The following is a 20,996-nucleotide window of genomic DNA, read 5'->3' as shown; positions in this document are numbered from 1 at the left end:
TCTGTTGAGCAGTGTGGGTAACTGAGTAGCTAGCAAAGCTCCAACACATTGTTATAATAAAAAGTTACCTGAACAAAGTAGGCAAAAATAATTGCAATAATTTGATATTTTTCTAAGAAATATATAAGGCTCTCTGGAGGCATATTTTAAAATATAAAATTTATTAAATTTAGCTTTATTGCCAGTTGTCTCTGTCATCACTTGCACCACAGTTACTTCTTTTTCTGTTGCAGCTGAAAAAAGAACTTGCAAAATTAAAGGTTCTTCTCTTCTACACATGCCAGTACTTTTTTTAAATCTCAAAGTATAGCCAAAATTTTTGCTGTCATAAAATGCAGAGTCATATCTGTGTCTAGCTTTATATACCAAGATACATAGCCACATTAAAATGCAACAGATAATTCCCATACTGATAACACTAATCTGCCTTGGCTTAGATAAAAAAAAAAAAAATCACAAACAGTGTTTACCATGAAAGCAACTGCATAATTAAAACAATATAGTTTCAATACAAAAATAAAATATAATCAAGTTTCTAGAAAGAAGTAGGTTTCAAAAATTCCCTTACACTAACTTACAAGTCATATTTCAGTTAATTACAGATTTCTTGCTAAAACTTTAAGATACATTCCGTTGTTTTTTTTTTTTTAGCTTTTTTTTTTTTTGCTAAATGTTGACTTCAGCGAACAGCTCTCTAAGATCTGGCATATTGATTTCTTGTTGTGAAGTGAGCTGTTCAAGCTCCATTTAAGATTTTCATCTTGCATGTAGCCCTGAGCACATCATAGCACCATAAATTAGTTAAATTGCACATTTATCACAAATGTTATTTTAAGATACTGCGTAAATGTGATGGCTGGAAGATATACAGTATGCTGCAACAAGCCACTACTTGGGTGGGGTTAGACCAGGGTCACCTTTACACACCTGTGATTTAAAGCTCTTACCACCCATCACAATTTCATTTTTAAACTCTTTCTTGAGGTATTTTGTTTTCTCTCGCAGTCTGTATCTTTCTAAATAAAATATCAAATGCAAAGCAAAAGTTGGAATTCAAATGCAAATTTTACAATCCTGCATTTATAAATTTATGTTTAGTAGGAAAAAAAATAACATAGCTAGGTTGGTGATTTGGTTAGCACTAATAGTTACCATGCCAATATACATATCAGTGTATGGATAAAAAGGACATTATTCTAGTTCATTGATTCTCTAGATTCTTTATAATGTGAAATCACATTGGTATGCCAGTCCTGGAGGTTCAGAAATGCAAGCTGAACTTTATTTTAATATATTTGGTATATGCAGCTCCTGACTAGCCATTCATTTGCAAAGTTCCAAGCATGTTTTAAAAATACATTTTAAAATAAGTCATTTCTGTTGCACATTAATGGACATGGCTGCTCCCTGAATTTTCACCTGCTGCATCTCCTCAATGCACATTCTGACCCAGAGAGTCAGGCCCTGGAAGTGACTTTTATCAGACTGGATGATGCTGCATCAGCAGTATTTGGTGTTTGCAGTCATCAATTCCTTGTCTATTTTTTAAGAATAAGGAACACCACGCAAGACTGTAGTCTCCTGCTTTTACTCCCTCCCAAGTCCTAGATAACAGTATTGCATGTGGAGCTTTTAGCATTACAAGTCAATGATGCATCTTAAAAATAAATTGATTGACAATATATGCAATAATCTGTCAGTTTCCTTATGTGTGAATTTCTGTTTTGCAACCAAACACTATATTTAAGCTGCTCTAATTTTCAGAGGAGGAATTCTCTGCTGTAGATGTAAGAAGTCTGGCCACATTTAGATTTAGATCATTGATTTGCAAAAAATGCAGAGGGCCACCAGGGAGGCTTCATAGAAGACTTTGGCTGGCCAGGTTGCCTCTCCTCAGTACCTGAGGGGCACTCCTGGGACAAGGCAGGCGACCAGCAAAACTGCACCCTGCAATTTTATTGCTGGAATTTGAGCTGAGGCCATAAACATTGACATACAAATGACCTTAAAATCAGATACAACTGTGAGCCAAAAGAGATGGAAAAAAAAACAGAGCTAATCATTAATCCCATTCATTCGGTCTGTTTAGCAGTATTTGCTGCAGAACGCACAGAACACAGTTACACTTGTGAAGATGTGGCACTGGCTTTCACAATTAGAGTGAGAGGAAGAAGGGAAGAAAAAGCACAAAGCAGATTGAATTAGTTGCTTATTGGAAGACAGTATTTAAAAAAAATAAAAAGAAAGCAAACTGTACATTTGACATTCGGATGGTAGTTATTACTTGAAACATGATTCTTAAGTGCTGTAATGGTGGTTTTGGTTCCCCTGTAACCATTTCTAGACTCCAAGTTCACCTGACTGGCAAAAGACATTATTTACATGCATAGTAATATAGGTACTTTGGAGATGTAAATTGTTTTCAGTGGTTTTGATGGGGTGACCTGTCAACACCAGAAGAAGTCTGTCATTATCATATAAATGCTCTTGCTTGTTTGCGTTTGTTTGGCCTGTGTTTATTCACCTTCCTTCCCTCCCTTGCTATCTGCTCTGTGTGTTGTACAGCAGGAGAGGGCCATCAGAGGATTCACTTCACAACCACAAAGTTTAAGTCGTCAGTTGCAGGTGCCTACTCCTGTCACTCCGAAGTGCTCGGTGGCGGAAAGGGCTGCTCTAACCTGTGCATCACCCAGCGGTGCCACTTGTGGACTGCTCAATAGGTTTGGGGAAGGCGTGCAAGTATCGGCATCCCACTGGTGCTGCATACGCAGCACAGCAAAACACCTATTTGCTTTGCCACACGTTGCTTCTAAACCGTCTTCACAGCCAGCCTTACCTGATGCTTAAAAAGGAGTTATAACGCTCATTTATCTGTTCGGGGGGGGGGGGGGGGGGGGAGGGGGGCGGGGGGGGGATTGTTAATGCAGCCTTTGAATAAGTGCTACCCTGCTCTTTAAACGCTAAAGTTCACTAAAACTCCAGTGATTTATGTGCAGCTTTTGACTGCCAGCACCTGGCAGATGAAGAAACCTACTCAAGCTTCAGTCATAAACAGATAGCATACAATTTAATTTTAATGTGCTCATTAGTCGTAGCACATTTCAGACATAATTGTGAACGCAACACAAAATTATAGCAAAAAGACAATTTTAATGCTGCTGTAGAAAAAAAGGTTATATGAAGAGTCATATAATGGTGCTTCATTGTCAACAACAAAACAGGGCACAGAGTGCATTACAGTGTCTGTGCTGTTTACATGCCAATATTTTATACATAGATTCTCATATGGTGTCAGCTGTCAGTTACTTCTGCAAATTAACTGCCAAAAATGGAGACGAACAGAATCACTTAGTGTGCTGGTAACCACGGGTTACCTTTCATATGCCTAAAGATAAAGCTGCAGTATGGAATCTTGGGAGAATAATTAGGCAGAACAAAACAGAAAGTTACCAGTTGAAATAAAAAGGCATTCTACAATAGGAAATAACAACCAAGAGCGCTTATAAATAAGTAAAAGAGGTTATATCACAGAATGCCTCATAACTTTTAAGCAAAGTACTACAGTACAAACATTTTAAAGGCTTTATCAATGTTTAGGAAATACAGTACAAGTTTTCAAATAGATTTAACCCTTTGAGCACTGAGTTTGTTTTGAATTTTCTCTTATTTTATTTTTTTACTAATAAATACCTTTAAAAGTCATGTTGTGCAAAACAGTTATAATGCATGCCAGGAATGCAGTCCGTGGCTTCTGTTTCTTCAGACAGTTTTTAAAAAAAACAAAAAACAAACAAATGATAGCAACACTAATAAATATGTATAATTTAAACATGAACCTCTATTAATATAGATGTACTGTATAGCAAAACAAAACAAAACATACTTTAAGAATAATGTTTCTGAATACTTTATAAATGCTATCTGCCGTATCTCTCATCATATAATTTACAATGTTTGGATGTTAAAAGAAGAACTGTTAGATCTAAAAAATGAAATATACACTATATATAAGTACAGTTCATACCTGGGGCTTACCAGGTACAAAAAACACTGTTGCTAAAAATGCTGAAGAAAAAGAAAATGGCATTAACCACAATCACATTTTTCATAAGAGATTTTGAAATCTATACAATATATACACCTATGTTTCAATGTGAAAATTATATTTTTAAATTTTAAGGTGTGAGACACCTTTGCATAAATGGAGGTTCATATTAATAATCAGAACTAAGCTGGTAAGGTGTTTTTTTTTTAAAAAAAAAAAAAGATCAAAAAAACCAACAACAACAAACATATCCATACATTTTTGCCAAATTAATGCAAAAGTGCTTCAAAGTACTCAGAGGGCTAAAGATTATAGGGTGAGAAATACCAGCACACTTAGGTCACATGAAAAAAGTGCACCAGAATTAGTTATAAATGCTTAATTAAACTGTCTGTTAATGCATGCAGCTTGATGCATCAGAGGGATGCACAGCAACTAAATCCAATTTACACAAAGTTCCAACACTTACCACTGCATTTTAACCTTCATATTTTACCAGTAACAACAGCTGATTATGCACCTCTATTTAAACACTGTACAGTTATACAAAACAGTTCAGCCCAGAGTGACTCTGGAGTTAAAATAAGAACATGTGCCAAGAACTAAACAGTAGCTTTAAGGCGTCTTTGACAGTTTTCCTCAAAGCAAATTACAGTTATTCTAATCAAAACCAAATGCTACTGCTTCTCTAACTCTGAAACATACAGAAGATGATCCTCTGGTGACTTCCCATGTGTTTTACTAAGATGAAGTTTAACAGCGTGCTTGCTTGCAAAAGTCCTGTTACAAAGTTTGCACTGGTAAGAAGTTCCAATATCTTCCTCTGGAGAGGATGTCACCAGCTTTTCAGACGGTGACTTTGCTTGTGCTATCTGATTGTTAATCTGTTCACTGGACAGTTTGGACAAGTCTCTTAACCTGAAACCCAGATGTGATTCAAGATGACTGATATAAGTTGAAGGAGTTCTGATCTGTGACGCGCAGTCATTACAAAAGAACACTGGATGTCCAGTGTCCAAATTTTTAAGGAACTTAGTTCCCCCCGTCCTTCGGAGCTGGTATTTCACATTGGCTAGCCAGTGGCTAATTGTGGTCATTGAAAGTCCTGTAAACCTGGAAATGTGCATTCTTTCTTGAGGGCTCAAGTCTGACATGATGTATTTACCCTCTGAAGTCTGCCGTAAACTAGCTGCAAACTGGGCCTGCAAGATGAGCAAGTGCTGAGGGTTCCAGTTAGACTGACGTCCCTTCCTTTTCTGAGCTGGTGTACTCTCTTCTGGTTCCTCTATTGTGGTACCATCAATGTCAGATTTCTCAGATATGCTGGAAGGTGTGGAAGATTTTGATGTGTGACTTTCTGTCAGGTTCTTCAGCATATCAGATATATCTGACAAGGCATTCTCGCGTAGCGGCGAGTTTGACATGAATGACACGACTGCAGATGTCTTTGCTGTTGTCACTGTAGATGAAGAAGATGCAGAAGATGTCGATGTGGATGACAAAAGCGCTGAACCCAAAGAGCAGCTTTTGTCACTCTTGCCTTTCGTCAAATCTATGGGTTGGTCATTGTTGACATGATAAAAATAACGGTCTAAGTGGTCTGTTTTTTTGGACTGTAGAGGTGGGGTGGCCACTGCAGCCTTTTCTGCCAAACTATTGCTCATTTTAAAAAGCATGGTCATTGGGTCCAAAGCGGGCAAAGATGGCTTTGCTGCCTTCCCAAGGTGAATATTCATGACAGACTGCAGCGCACTTAATGGATTTACAAATGGCTGTTCAGGAGGGTGATCAGTAATGATAGCTGTGCTGCTACTTAAAGAACTTACAATTGACTTAACGGGTTCTTTCCCATTTTCCGCAGGTTCTACAGTTGGACTGTCCTTGCAGCCATCTCTCTGAGGGACTGGGCTGTTCTGCTGGCTTTTAAAACCACCATCATTGGAGGCATCCATTTTAAGGGGTTCACTGACTTCACTACTGCATGGTGAAGGTGTTGCACGCTTCATTGGAGAAAGCTTTCCTTCAGGCTCTTTCATTTTCTCCTCCACTTTAGCCACCTTCTCAGTGACTTTCTTTACCAATTCTTCCATGGCATGAAAGTTTGTTTTTGGCACAGGTGAGGTCTGGCTGCTTGGTGGAGACACCAAAGGCTGGTTTTTAGATGGCGATACTAGTTCATTGTTTCCAAACATAGGTTTTAATGGTGTACTCTTGCCAGATGAACCCAATGATAGCTTCATCATATTTGGCAGCTGATAGGCAGCATGAATGCTGGGGTAGCCACCCCAGCTTGGTGTGCCATTCTGGGCTTTATTTATAGCTGATGTAACTGTGTTTTCTAAAGATTTCAATATATCTAGTCCCCCTTTAGGGCTTTCTTCTAGGTCATTTTCAGTCAAGTAATGGTACTTTGAAGAAATATCGTATTTCTCCTCATCTTCACTTGACTTTTCTTTGTCCTTCATTTTGTCATCAGCAATGTTTCTTTCTTTATCTACTTCTTTTTTTATTTCAACATTTAATTTAGGGGAAACACTAGACGGCGTATTGGAAGGAGATGTAAAAGTGGTGGCAGCTAGTGGCACAGACTGGACTTTCTCATCTACTAAAGACGTTATTGTAGGTGTTGCTGGAGCTTCTATAATTGGCTTCCCTTTTTTCATGGCAGAGTTAGTGACTTTAATAAAATGTCCTGTCACCATCATGTGAGCAGTGAGTTCCTGCAGAGTGTCATGCGAACTTCCACATTCCATGCACTTCAGAATTTGAGATTTCCTTGCCTCAAAGTGCCAGGCATAGCTTGCACCGTTCTGGTGACCATAGCGATTATTTGGTGTAATGTAGGGATTGGAATTCTTTTGAAGTGCATCATTGGTATCCAAGATTGTTGCTTTTGGTGTCCCACCTGTGGAATCTGGTGAACTTGGAAGTTCAAGCTCTAGTGATGCTTTCTTTCTAGTAGCTGGGATAATTTTTGCTGCTACAGGTGTAACAGGTTCCTTCAGAGGCACTTTTTGGTAGTGTTTTGTTTTGATCATATGAACACTCAAATCCTGAAGAGATTCAAATGAATGACCACAGTACATACACTTTAATACTTTCTGGGCATCTTCTTTCCCTTCCATTTCAAGCAATGAGCGTTTACGAGGTTTGGACCATCTTTTAGGGTTATTGTTATCAGTTTCATGGTTGTCATCTCGATAATGTCCCGTTTCATTCATGTGCACTGTTAATTCTACTAACGTATCATAGGCAGCACTGCAGTCTTTACAGCGGAATTTACTGGCTCCAGTAAATATAGAGCCATAAAGCTTACTGCTTTGTCTGTACAATTGAACTGTACTAAAAAGGCTCGGTTCAGGAAGAATTCTGCTCTGAGAAACTTGCTGCAGTGTTTTAGCCATAGCAGTCTGGTGCCAGTCAAAGCTGCCACTTCCACAACTACTGCTGCTGCTGCTGCTACTGCTGCTGCTACCGTTGTTTTTTTCTGAAATTGGCTGGTGAATATTCAAATTGAGATTGGACCAGTAGGAATTGGAGAGAAAGTTATTATATACAGCTTTCATTTGTTCTAAACTATCAGATACAGTAGAGTCTTCGAGTGGTATTGAAACCTCCTTGTTCTCTTCTTCATTTTTAATAGAACTGCTCTCAAAGTCTGCCATGCGGTCACTTGTCTCACTGATGTGTGACTCACTGTCCATTTCATGGCTAGAAAATTCAGCAGCTGGAGAATTTTGGTAGCTTTGGCAGTTCTTACTGAAGTCTTTTTCTGGACACATATATTTTGCTGAAGGCTCCCCATCAACTGTGTTTTCATCAGGTTCCACATCTTCTTCCACCAATGCTGCTGCTTTTAGTTCGTCTGAAACATAGGCTATTATGAAGAGAAGAAAATATAAGTTAGTTTCTGCTGATCATACTTTCACTCGTGTTTCAGCCAAAGAACTGCACTTATTTGCAAAATTAAACGGTTAAAATTTAGTGTTTCTTCTGAGCAAGAAAAAAATCTGCTCTTCAAACATAATTTGCCACCTTATTCTTCTCAAGGGGCAACAGCTTGAAATTAAAACTAAATTTGAAATTAATGAAGCACATTCTGGAGGTAGCATTCATTTCTAAAGTAATAAATTACTTGTATCAACCTCAGAGACAGCAGTTCCTGTCTGTCAATTAATATGTCTTATGCTTCTCCTACCCCTAATGCATTTCTTAACAGACAGATTCACAATTTAAATTAAGCAAGCATTTTTTGCTCATTACAGTTTTGAGACTCAATCTTTAATAAATATAGAGTACAACAAACATCAAAAATTCCTACAAAGTAAAAAATAAAAAATAAAATTCCCCAGTTGCAATAATTAAAAAATGAGATTTTCAAGAAGTTATCATTATTAGCAGTTATCATATTTCAGAGGAGGAGACAGTAAAAGCAGGTGACACAACCTTCTGAAACAACTCACTAACAGCAATTCGAGGATATTCATTATGGGTGTAACAAATGACCCATTCCCATTTAAGCATACCTTTCTCAACAAGAAAGCCCATGCAGAATTATGTCAGGAGCTAGTTCAAGAAAATTGGTATGCTGTACTCATTCTTGCTGTATAAATATATACAAGACCTTCCAGTGGACCTTACAAATGTCAAAGTGTTTGCTCTTTAGACTACTTTGTCAATATTTACTCAGCATAAGCTACATAGACACCCAACAGGGATCCTGTCTGTTTTTTCCTCCTCAAGTAATGCAACTGGTGACGTAAATTTAAGATACTCTTCCTGAATAGGATAGTTGAGAAATGACAGTAAACACATTATTTTTTTCCACAGAGCTTCTGTGCACGTATTCTACATATATTAAGTCTACCTAAATTATTCCTTCAGGAAGGGAAACTACAGTAACATTAGGAGAGGGATCATTAATTGATCAAAATAATCTATTTCTATATAGTGCATTAATTTACAGCTAAGAAAGCAAAATAGATCATGACTGTTCTGAATTAAGTGGAATTTAAAATGTGCTTGCAATCTATCACAAATATAATTATAAACTTTGAAAAAAAACATGTTTCCAGTAGACTGTATGGTTGAGGACACTTGACTTTTGACCTTCTTCTCTGCAACACATCTGGAATGTATGGGTATCTGTATTGTAAACACATTAAATAATCTACAGCTTGTTTATTCAGGCAATAGTGCTATGAAGATAATGATTAATATCCCGAGAAAGAAAAGTGTAGGAGAATACTATAGTAGATATCACGTATACAGTATTGAACCTTGCAAACTTATTTCAGTGAAAATATGTTTACATGTTGTCAGAAAACCAAAAAAAGACATAAACAACTGTTAAAGCAACAATGTAATCAGGCTTTTAGTTTCATAAGGAGTATTTCTTCATTCTGTTAGGAAATACGAAATATTCACTACTATTTCTCACATGGATGAATGGTAGCAAATCTTCCTCCAAGCATGGAAAGTTATAATCTGATCTACAGAATACCAGCTAAACCTTTGAAGGCACAAACATAACACAAGAGTAACAGGTAATTGTGATTATATGATTTAAGCTCAGGTAATTTCAACACAGAAAATTCATGCAGCAAGACTCCTATTTTTAACATTTGGAAGAGTGTAGTTTGAAAGAATTAAGTTAAAAACTTTAAATTATTATAAGATGTTTTGAAGATGCTGATAACATCTTTAAAAACATATATGTGCTCTCATGAAATAGAACGTCTCTCTTTTACTCTATTTTATGCTTTTTCAGAATATTTTGAAAGAATTAAACAATCCTTTTTTTACGTATGCTACAGTCATGCTGGCAATCTGTAGTCAGGATCAGTGCCTACCACACAAATACATGCAATGAAGCCACTATAATGAATTTATCATCTAATGAGATGGATTTCATTCAATAATTTCATTCTCTTATAGATGGTACAGATTGCTTTTCATCTTATTTGTGACATCATGTTTCTAAACTCTACCAAAATCTTCAGCAAAATCTTCAGCAAAGCAGACCAGAGCTCTCTAGAGCTAAAAAAATTTAAATAATTACTCTCTAGAGCTAAAAAAAAATAAATAATTACTAGTAACTTGTAAACAATTGACAACCAACTACCTCCATCTGAACCATGCCAAAGATCTTAGTGATAAGAATGAAGAAGGATGGAAGGAAGAAATGACAGCATGAACCTATGATTTGGAAGCAAATGTACCCTTTTTCTTTTCCACCTTGTCGAAACAATTTTTCTTTTACTACTCTCATTCCTTTGCCTCATGTGAAACTGAAGACTCCCTCTTTAAGAGGTAAAGAAAATCCAAGGCTATTGTCACCCTGCCTGCATTAGAATGATCTCGTGCACACCTGCAGCCTGAGATGAAAGACCAAAGCACCCTATAAATGTACCTGTCCTTCACTCCTTCTGTCCACTGGGTACTAGCACGAGCGTGTGCCATCCACTCCCACACAGCACATACCAAAGCCCTGGGCTGGGTCCCTGCACGCCACTGGAAGTGCTCCTGCAGACCAGTGCTCACCAACGTGGACAGGGGGCACAGAACCAAGTCCCTAATTAGTGTGGTTTTCTTTACACTTTTGTTTCTCTTACCGCTGAAATCTTGTGAATTTTGTTTGGATGAAACACTTGTATTGTCACATTCACTGTTTTTTTCGAGAGTGACTTTTACATTAGGGAAAACCTCCAGCATGCGGCTCATTTATATGTAAATCTATTTACCTTTCATGCTTTCTTTGCCCTTTTCACCAACTATCAAGCATATTTGCGTGTTAACCAGGAGCTGCCTCTTCCATAGCTGTTCTCCTTCCTAAGCTCAAGTTGTGAAGCCAAGTTGTGACATCAGTCTTTGATCCAGATATGTGGGAAATGAGGAATAAACAACAGCGTGGAATTTAACCCAGCAACCTGCAACTTTAATCAAGCTACAGTTTGAACAACTCCTTCTGCTCCCTGCACAAGGGAGAGGAGGGATGAAACACAACATTACCCCCTACTTACTCAACCAAAGGTGTATACAAGAGATGAGGGTGTTCAGGGAAACATCTCAGCCTACGACTTAAAACACGGTCCTAAGCAGTTTGTGCCAGTAGCTTCTAACGTCTTATTCCAAGGGCTGGTCACCTACCACGTGCCTTCAGGGCTGAAGGACAGCATCAGAAGGCAACCCAGCAAGTCTTGGCCAATCTGCAGTGGCAGACTCAGCCATTCTCAAAGGTTTCCACACCACTACAGGTAGGTTTACAGTGGCTGAAGGGCTCACAGCTCCCTAAGGCTTTGTCCTCAGAGGGTCCATCAGCAGGCAATGGATGCACTTCCTCCTCAGAAAACCCAACTGAATTGTTATCAGCATGTGGGACAGAAGGGGATTAAGGCCAAACTTCAGTCTCACACCACAGGGGAGTATGGGATTAAGGGCACTGGAGGAAAGGAGCCCATCTGCAGCTAAGGGAACCTCTGATCCAGCCTGCCTCACCACAACTCACTCAGAGGGAGACGACCGGCGTTCTGTCTAGGTGCAACAGACAGAAGGACAAGGAGGGCTGTGCTGAGAAACTTCTCCTTTGGCTAAGTACCTACGGGAAGAGCAAAGAGGCTATGAAAATGGAAAATAAAATCAGGAGGAGATGGTTAAAAAAAAAAAAAAAAAACTTTTCACTGAGATTCAGTGCTGATGGAGAGATTGTCTTTAAGAAGCACTGTCTCCAGTCCATCTGTACTCAGCTGTTTGCTTCTTATTAATAAAAAAGAGAGACTCTTGGTTTGATATGTTTCAAGTGTAGAGTAAATGTTTGAAACAGCAGGGCATCTGTACAACTGTTCTTCAATGCCTTGACAGCAAAGTCTGAGGGGAAAAAAAAGACTTTAAAGGCAATTCTAACAGCAGAAGTTAATAAGAATGGAAATGAAAGAAATTATGTACTTCTGTATTTTTGATTTTCTTTTTCCAGTGTAAAAGAAGAATAAAAAGTCACCATTCCCAAAAAAGTTTGTAGTTTACGTCTTGTAGGACACCATACCCCACAGGAAACTGCATGCAAGTTGACGATGTTGTCACTGTGACATATTTGACAAAAGATGGGCAGTGGTTCTGTGGGGAGGCCTTCAGTTTCTAGAGATGAGGATATCCAAGGGATTCTGGAACCTACTGCAGGTACAGCTATTGAGAGGTTGAGAATGGTTCCCTCATTAATATTTATTAAAATTATTAACTAAACTGCAAGGTAAAAATGAAATTAACACATTTGATATAAATATGTAACTGTAAGCTGTGGTATAATGGAATTCATTTCCATACAAGGGGAAATTACCTTCATAACCGAGCTATGGATCATTTCTTTGCCAGTGGAAATAAATGGTGATACATCACTACCCAAAATGATCTATATACGTGCATATTGTATATACACTAATACACTCATGTACCTCTCTCTACACTGACACCACAGGCACTATAGACACCTCAGACACTATACAAAGCCGGAGAAATGTCATCGGCCCATTATGTTTCTTCAGAGCTGGAACGACCACTGCTCCGCTGACCTCCTGGGCCAAACTCTGCCACCTCCCGAGGTGCCCACCAGCACCACAGCCCCTGGCTCGAGCCTCGTCTATGAGAGCTCCTCGGTAGCACTCAGATGAAAATGCGGCGTAGCTTTCCTCCCTTCCATGGCAGCATCCACACAATATCCACAACGTGGTCAGACATGCACCTCGAGTTTGTTTGAAAATACAAAACCCTAGCATTAAAGACATACTTTACTGTTCTCCCAAAACCAATTAATTGCACAAATCTTCTCATATTTCCTGAAAAAATGCATCTGAGACCATATATTTCGGCTTGGATCTATCCAAATATTTCATTGCTATACTTTTGCAATGTCTTAATTATGTTTTTTTGCCAAGACTTTGATTTTAATTAGCTTACCAGCATATATTTAAACTAGAATATAAGCTCTTTGCGTGAAAAAGTATCAAAACATTCAAATATTCTTCCAACGTGAAAAAATGCTTGACTACAAGTTCATCAAAACCATTCAATTTCTTGGAAGTATTTTGATTTAACCAAATGGCCTTTTATTAAAAAAATGCAACCAACTTTATTACTTATTTATGCACGGTTTGAAGTCATCGTGTAATGCTAAGGATCATTTCCCAAACCACCTGATTTTTCAGTGCATATTGAAACTTTTAAACCCTTAAAAAAAAGGGAATCCATTTACACTCATACTTCAAGAACAGAAGACAGACACTGAGAGCAGGAAGGCTCCAGTCACCTAAGAAATTACTTATTATTATTATTATTTACAATTTAAGTAACCTATGAAAAAAACCTCAAGGAGTCTACAGTTTCTGTGGGGTCATTCAGAGTCAAGATGGGGCATGGCCTGAACACAAGTCAAGAGAAAGTCAACAGCTTTCCTGAGACACTTTGGCTGTGCCAATGGACATTATGCACAAAATTAATGAACAGAGGCAAGAGAAAAACAGCCAGTGGATGGAGTCAATCAGAGACCTAATGCAACTGTAGGCATACAAAATAGTTCTATCAGTCTGTTAGAAAACTCCCACTCCCCAGCCCTTCCGCTTACAGGAAGAAAGGCAAACATCTCACCCACAACATGAGTTATTTCTATACAGAGTCTGACTGATAATTCGCATGTAGCTGAAACTATGTTTAAGACTTCACCATGTGGCAGAGATGTCAGTATATTCTCAGTGAGGCAACAGAAACAGGAGGCCGTAGTGGCTCCCGGTTTACAAGAGTGGCACATGACAACACTGCCCCCGAACAGGCATGGCAATGCTGATCAGCCAACACCTTGAGAGGGACGTTTTTTTTGTTAGAAAGGTCAAAAGTTCTGTTTCATAGGGGCAGGACTGTCTATTATGGGAGAGAAATGTCATTTCCAAGTGGAGAGGTCAGCACTGCTCTCACCTGTCGGCTGAAGTAGCTGGTACCTTGCACCGAGGCACGATCCTACTCCAAGATTATTCTGAATATTCTGCCCACTGGCAAGGTCAAGAATATTAATTTTTAACATGTCAATTTGATGTGGTGTGCGTGATTCATGCTTGTTTAGCTGGATTTTTTGTATGTTGATACATCTGCAGACTTTGCATGCCAGTAATATTGTAGTATGAAGTTACTGGGAATCAGCATGGATGGTGCAACACAGCATGCCAATTTAATAGGTAGCTATCATTAGGCACCAGAAACTTTGAAGTGTACTTGTGTTTGTTCCTTCATGAAAATACTGCAGCTGTCTGATACACAGAGCTCAGAAACAGGCCAAAGGAAGATGGCCAGCTGCTCTAATATAGCATCCTGGCCTGGTACTACATTTGGAGCAACTTCTGAGAGTTCAGATCAAACGTTAAGTGCTAAGAGTTGAGAATTACATGGACAAGAATACAGAGGAAAGAGATGATAACCAGGACTGAGTTCATACGTCATTAACGTAAAAAGCAAGCACCTCTTCCTCATGTCACTGTATTCCATACTCCCCTGCCTTTCGTGTACTTTAAAGGAGGGTACAGAATTCAGGTCTCCTGTTCAATTCAGACTTTACGCTGCCATACAAAAGGTATCATAGAGGGAACCTACAAATAAAAACAGTAAACATTCAAAAATTGCTACTAATTCTGCTAAAGCAGGCATTCCTTTTTTCTGGAACCAAATACCATTCAGTCTTTTTTTAAATGAGATATTCCTGTTAAAAGGAATATATGCTATCTCCTTCATTAAATATACACCTGAAAAAACAGAATGCCATTATATTAAATGCTGGCTTAGGAACAACTTAGCACAATTGGCCATCATTCCACTTTGGTGTTCAAAAGCTCCAATGACTGTTTTACTCTTCACAGCAACCCTGTGGAAGAAGCATTCTTACCCACAGTTTATAGCTGTGGACCTGGAAATCCAAAGAAGTTAAAAATGACTTGCCCAGTGCCAGACAAGAAGACAAGTAAAGAAGCCTGCAACTCCTGTAGGTTAATATATATAACGCAGTTATTTACACAAAGCATGAGCAGAAAGCTTAAATCTGTGTTTTGTTCCTATGCTTCTTCACAGTATGTTTATGTGAGTGCAACCTATGTGCGTAATTGAAAATAATTGCTAGTTTTCAGCTTAAACAATTACTAAGGATAAAATACCCAGTGAAATGCCCACATGTGCACATACTGTGCAAAATCTAGAGTCTGTGGTTAAAGAATCTCCACTGAGCCAAGCTGCTAGAATCCAATAAATGCTGAATCTGCACACTGCCAGCAAACTCCCTTTCACAACAGGAAAAATAGGAAAGGTTTTTGAAATTAGGAAAGGAATTGTCACAGCTCGTATCCAAAAAGCTTTCTGCTCCCAGCACAGAGCAAGACTCCAGGTAAGCCGTGAATGTCTGCTCTACCAGGGCAGCGTTGGAGATGTAACACGGTGGATCATGCCTCCCTCCTCCAAAGCCATGCTCTGCCTTAATTTCTGCTTGGGGCCTGAACTCCCTGAATTCAACCTGCTAAGCAGGGTTTTTCTAAAATCTGCTCATATTATCCACCCGTGAAACGTAACACCACGTCTTCCTAACATGGAGAACAGCATAAGATCATATCATGCTGCAGTGCACATAGGGTTGCGTGAGGATCGGTCTGAGATCTATCTCACTTAGAGAGCTGATCTGCAGGAAGTTTCTAACAAGAAGGGATCTGAAGATTGACAAAACCTTTGAGAGATTCACGGTCCAAATTACTCCCATGTATAATGCACTAAATCACATGGATTTTTAAAGAGAATTCCTCATGTAAAATTTGCTATCAGATGTCAATATTGTACAGCTGGAAGAGAACGCCATGCTTATGAGAAACAGGAATAATATCTCAAAGCATATGGCTAGTCAGGAACAACAGACCTTTTTTTCGGTTGTCCTAAATTTGCAGTCACACATACACGATACAGCTGACTTCCAAAAATACCGCTGCGTGGAAGCTGGGGGGCAGTTTATGTTCCACTCTGCATGCCCACGGCTGACGACCAGCAGCAATGCAGGATCACAGCATGCAAGCAGAAAGGCTGGGAAACACGATGGGCTCCTGTGTGGACAAAAGGCCCTCACTTGCTATCGTATTTTGCACTTGGGGGGAGTAGATATTTTGACAGCCTCTATGAGCATAAGCCTGAAATTTCTGTCTGATCCTGCTGAAATAGAAAAAGGAGAAAAAAAGGTCTTGGCCTTCTCTGTCACTGCAAAAACAGTCTTTCACAAGCACTATTGAGACTAGATCAAGTAGGTAAGTAAGAAACAAGAACTGCGAACACCCCATGGGAATTCTCAATTGCTGTTTGGTTTGAGTAGCTTCATGGTCATCAATATTCACGAAGTACCTTCCTCTTCCTCCCCTCCCCACCTCCAGGTTACTGGGGAAGGGGTGCCCTTCCTGCAAGAACACCAACGTTACAAACGCACATCACGCACAGGGGCACACAGCTCCCCGCTACCCCTCGGAGGGTTGAGAGTCAGCTAACAAGCCATGGAGGGGAGAAAACACCAGGGGAAGGATTCAAGAGCCAGACACAAACTGTTGAAGTAAATAGCTCATGAGCAGCCCCACAGTCTGAAAACATTCACATAAACTTACCAAATACAATTACTATGTGCATTAGTAACAGGGAAAAAAAAATCTACATTTTCTGTATAAATTATTCATCACAAGTAAATGTGATCCACTCTGAGACAAAACTGGTTTTGTGTTGCTTTCTAAGACAGTTGCTTGGTGTGAAGTACTACACACGTGTTAGAATTTCCCACTCCATGCAAGCACATATTACAGCAGGAAGTAAATGCTTGATTTTGATTTAGGAGGGACACTGGGTTTTGGACTCTTCACAGAATTTTTCTAGGCATAGAATTACCATTTCCCCGAGTAGACAAAAATATTTACTGGAATACCCAAAGAATAAAAAATAATTGGATTTTTTAAAAATTATTTTTAATAAAAGTCACTATCAACATACTTGTAAGAACAAGCCAAATTATCTGTGTGAATTTGTACTAAAATATGCAGTGACACAACCTCTGCTTGATATCAGCATTTGGGTGGCATCTTTTAATCACTGAAAAGCACACAGTGCATTCACCAAACGAATACAAGATTCACAGCCAACTCCAGGATAAGCAGGCATGAGCATAAAAGTTCTCAATATGGCTCTAATAGCTCTTAATTATTATAATCCTTCACTGAGCAAACAGATGTTTTAAGGGAACTTTAGTTTCTTCGAATGCAGTAATCAAACCATTCTGCTTCTGCCCTGCCTCTTTTCAGTAAATGCTTTGTATACTGGAGTGGAAATAGCAAATTTAGTGACAAAATGACCATTTAATTGTCACAGAAATCTGTTTCTGAACAAAACTGATGTTGTCATTTCTCTTTATCCACATTTCTCTGAGCCTTCTGATTACAGTTTAGAGTTTTTTGGACTAAAAAAACTTACACCTTACCTTCTATAATCTTCCCACATCCTTGGTTGCCACATCTTACAATCTGCCACATCTTACAAGTTTTACAGTGACCAGAACACTGGCTTTGTATTTGTGTTTAACCATAGTAACATTAACACACATCTCGAGCTGCAGCCTTCATTTTTCTTGCAAACTTGAAATTCCTGTTGAAGCCCTTTATACAGTAGTTTCAATAGCTATTTTGGTTGCAGTGACTACTTACAATGAACTCCATACAACTGTATGAATGGTATAGTAGAAATCCAAATGATTTCAATCACAATTTCAGCTATTGTGAACTTGTACTTATAATGAAGTTTCTCCATGAAAAAAAGGAGTTCACTGTGGGCCAACAAAGCTTTGTGTCCTTTCAGAGTTTTTATTCGGCCTTCATTTACGAAAAACAACTATTGACTGCTGTATGAATCCTATGACTTAGAGAAAGCAAATATCCCAAGGATTACCTCTACAAGATGGCCCCAACTTGTTTTGTATGGAAAGCAAAAAAAAAAGCACTGAATATTCATTTCACTCATTTGCTAACTATACTAATATACTCTTTTGTAAATGAGTCTCTATCTAGCACTAGCTATTGAACTGAAGGGTATTTGAATAGGTGGGTTTTGCTATAATGCCACACTAAGATAATGTGCTGGAAACAAATGGTTCACTGATTCCTGAATAGAAAATTTGCTGGAAAACCCTGAGAACTAGAAGATGAGGGGGAGGGGATTAAAATGCCTCTTCAAAGCCACCAACCAAACCCTTGTCATTTTTAAAAGATGTTCCTATGGCACAATATGAATAGTTTATAGCCACAATTGTGAACATTCAATGTCATATAAGAAAAGACACTTGTCAAGAGCCTTTCCCTTACAAGCACCCTCATCATGACCTGTGTTAATGAAGTTAATTGAATTTAAGATCAATAATGGTTAATTATTGCAATTTGACATTCTGAGATAAATGGCTTTAAGACAGAGAAATGTGTGTGTATGTGAATTCTCTCCAAGAAGGTGAACACGTTACAGCCTAAGAGGGATCACACAGTCCTTCCATTGATCCTGGTACAATCTGATCGACCTAATCCTCTGATGAATGTGGGCTTTTCACAGCTACAAGTAAATGTTCTACAAGACTACTCTAACCCTTGTCACTAACCAAATCTATATGAGCTGTACACTAGAAATCTATTGAGATAGATTAAAGAACTGCTGTAGAAACAAGAGATGCTTCAATAAAGATGAAGGCTTATTATACTGACTACAAACGTTGCATGCAGTATGTAATTATGAATACTTATGGATTATAAGAGCTTAATTTTAGTCAGTTGGATGTAAGTGGTCAAAACTGAAAAACAGTGTGAAATTATAATAATTAAAAAAAAAAAAAACAGATAAAAAATAATCCAACAGCCACCCTGAATTTGATGACTTATCTGTGAACGTTCAAGAAGTGATTTCAAAATCATCCTTGAAATGTGCAAGAAGATAAGAAGATGCTCATAGACAAGTATTTATTTCATAAAGTCACTCATCAACCCACTACATATTTTTTTTTTAAGTTTACTTTCATAGTAGTTCCTCAACAGGAAGACATTTTTTCAAACATGTTAGTAATGATATTCTTACATGCATACCAAACAAGTTAAATGACCACTTACAAGATTTATAATGACAAAGTAAATGTCAAGGAAAAAGTATTACTGATTGCAGAGCACTGACAATAAAAAGCCGCTGAAGAGTTCTGTCAAAATGTAAGATTATGCAAAAACACTATTGAGAACACTGCTAATCATCCGCTCTTGTCAATTACTTGAAGGGTATCTGACAGCATATTTACATTAAACACATTTCAGTAGCAAAATCCTTAATGCTGTATCAGAATATTTTCATTATCATTAGAAATCCTCTAAAAAGTCTTTTTCCAGCAGAGTATTATAGCAGCAATGATGTAATATGTATCTCTGTACCAGGTAGGGGCATCTATTTCATGCAATTGTAGCTAGATAGCATTTGAAATAATACAAAGACTAAATACACACGTGAGATGGCAATCTCCATGTTCCCTTACCCAGTGTAGGTACTTTCAAGTAACAGCTTTGTAGGAGTCTCAAACTAAGCACAAATGAATGATCTGTCTTTGTCTAGCCATTCTTTCAGTCTTTTACTCCTCATGTGACTGTATTTTACTATGGCAAAAGACATTATCAAGCAGACATTTTTTCTCAATCTTTGATTGTAACTTACAATTCAGCTGCTTTATGAGGAGTCACATTAACTACCAGTACCTTTCACCCACCATGGAAACTTATTTTAGTTATGTCTATCTTATACTTTATGGAACCCTTCCTCCAAAATAGAGAAATAAATGAAATGTAATGAAAATGAAATGTTGATCCTTTCCATGCTTCAGCAGGCGTTACTAAAAAAGCATACATAACCCTGTTGGATGCGTAAAACAGTAAGCACATAAAAATGGACAGAGCGTAAGCATGAGCTGCGTTTTAGAAGGAGTTCATTGCAGCTTAGAGGAAGAAGGATAATCAGGTCTGTTATGGGTTGCAGGATCCATTCACGGACCTTCCACTGTCTTTGTTGTAGACAGCACACTTAAAACTCAGTTTACCTATCTGTAAAAGGGGAAAACAGTTCTGATGCTCTTACTGCTTCTAAAGCTCTACTGGATTTCAGATAAAAAACACTTATTAAAACTAACCTTGTAGAAAGCACAGGTCACCCCTCCTAATCTGGATCCAATCCAATCCTCATTCAGACCATGCAGGTAAGTGGCATTACACGGCATTCACTTTTTAAGTCAAGGACAACGGCGAATTTTGTAATAATAAAATACCAACCTGAAATCAATTAAGTGTGTCAGGTGTGTCGTGCACATACCTGGTCATGTATCTACATCCAGATCGATTTTGTTTCATCTGAAAATCTGACAGAAATCTCCCACCCTGCCAGCATGCAGAAATCCAGCAAGCAGAGCCAGCCCCTTGTCCCTGCCGCCCCCTCCCACGTAAGCAGCTTTAGGTGCAGGTCAGAAGCACCTGGCAAAAACAGGTAGCCACAACTGCAGCACTATACTGACTGTTGTACAGACCTGAGATTGTCCCTAGCTGCTTGCAATTGCAGACAGACACATTTCTGCTCTCCTCTGAACTGCTGGCCCTGCCCAGCTAACTGCAGTGACACACCAACCAAGTTACCTGAAAAAAATATCTCTGTTGTTTCCGTGCACCTAAGGTCCAACCCTCCTCTCCCTCCTGTCCGTATCAGTGGCAAGTATCCCACTAATTCCTGATACAGCATCTCTGGGTTCTCAGGAGGAGAGCTCAGAATAGCAGTGCTTCAACAGAACTATGTAAAGCTAGGATAACAGCAAAGTCTCTGTAAGTTTACACATTGAGCTTTTGTTGTTGTTCTTTCC

General features: G+C 38.6%; 1 protein-coding gene across 6 annotated transcripts in view; it reads right to left on the bottom strand.

Annotated features, from left to right (window-relative positions):
• Nucleotides 1-3,130: 3,130 nt before the first annotated feature.
• TSHZ3 (teashirt zinc finger homeobox 3) overlaps nucleotides 3,131-20,996 on the bottom strand; it is a 64,356-nt gene continuing 46,490 nt past the window's right edge. For 5 of the 6 annotated variants that reach the window (XM_083795007.1, XM_083795008.1, XM_083795004.1 and 2 more), the window contains exon 2: nucleotides 3,131-7,922. In XM_083795007.1, the coding sequence (XP_083651133.1) occupies nucleotides 4,723-7,827 (3,105 nt within the window). In that variant the 5' untranslated portion in view covers nucleotides 7,828-7,922 and the 3' untranslated portion in view covers nucleotides 3,131-4,722. Of the gene's footprint in view, nucleotides 7,923-15,974 lie in introns of all 6 variants that reach the window. The other variant, XM_083795009.1, reaches the window with a different exon arrangement.

The sequence above is a fragment of the Anser anser genome (assembly GCF_964211835.1).
Source record: "Anser anser genome assembly, chromosome: 11".
NCBI lineage: Eukaryota > Metazoa > Chordata > Aves > Anseriformes > Anatidae > Anser > Anser anser.
This window is presented reverse-complemented; position numbering and strand designations above follow the sequence as displayed.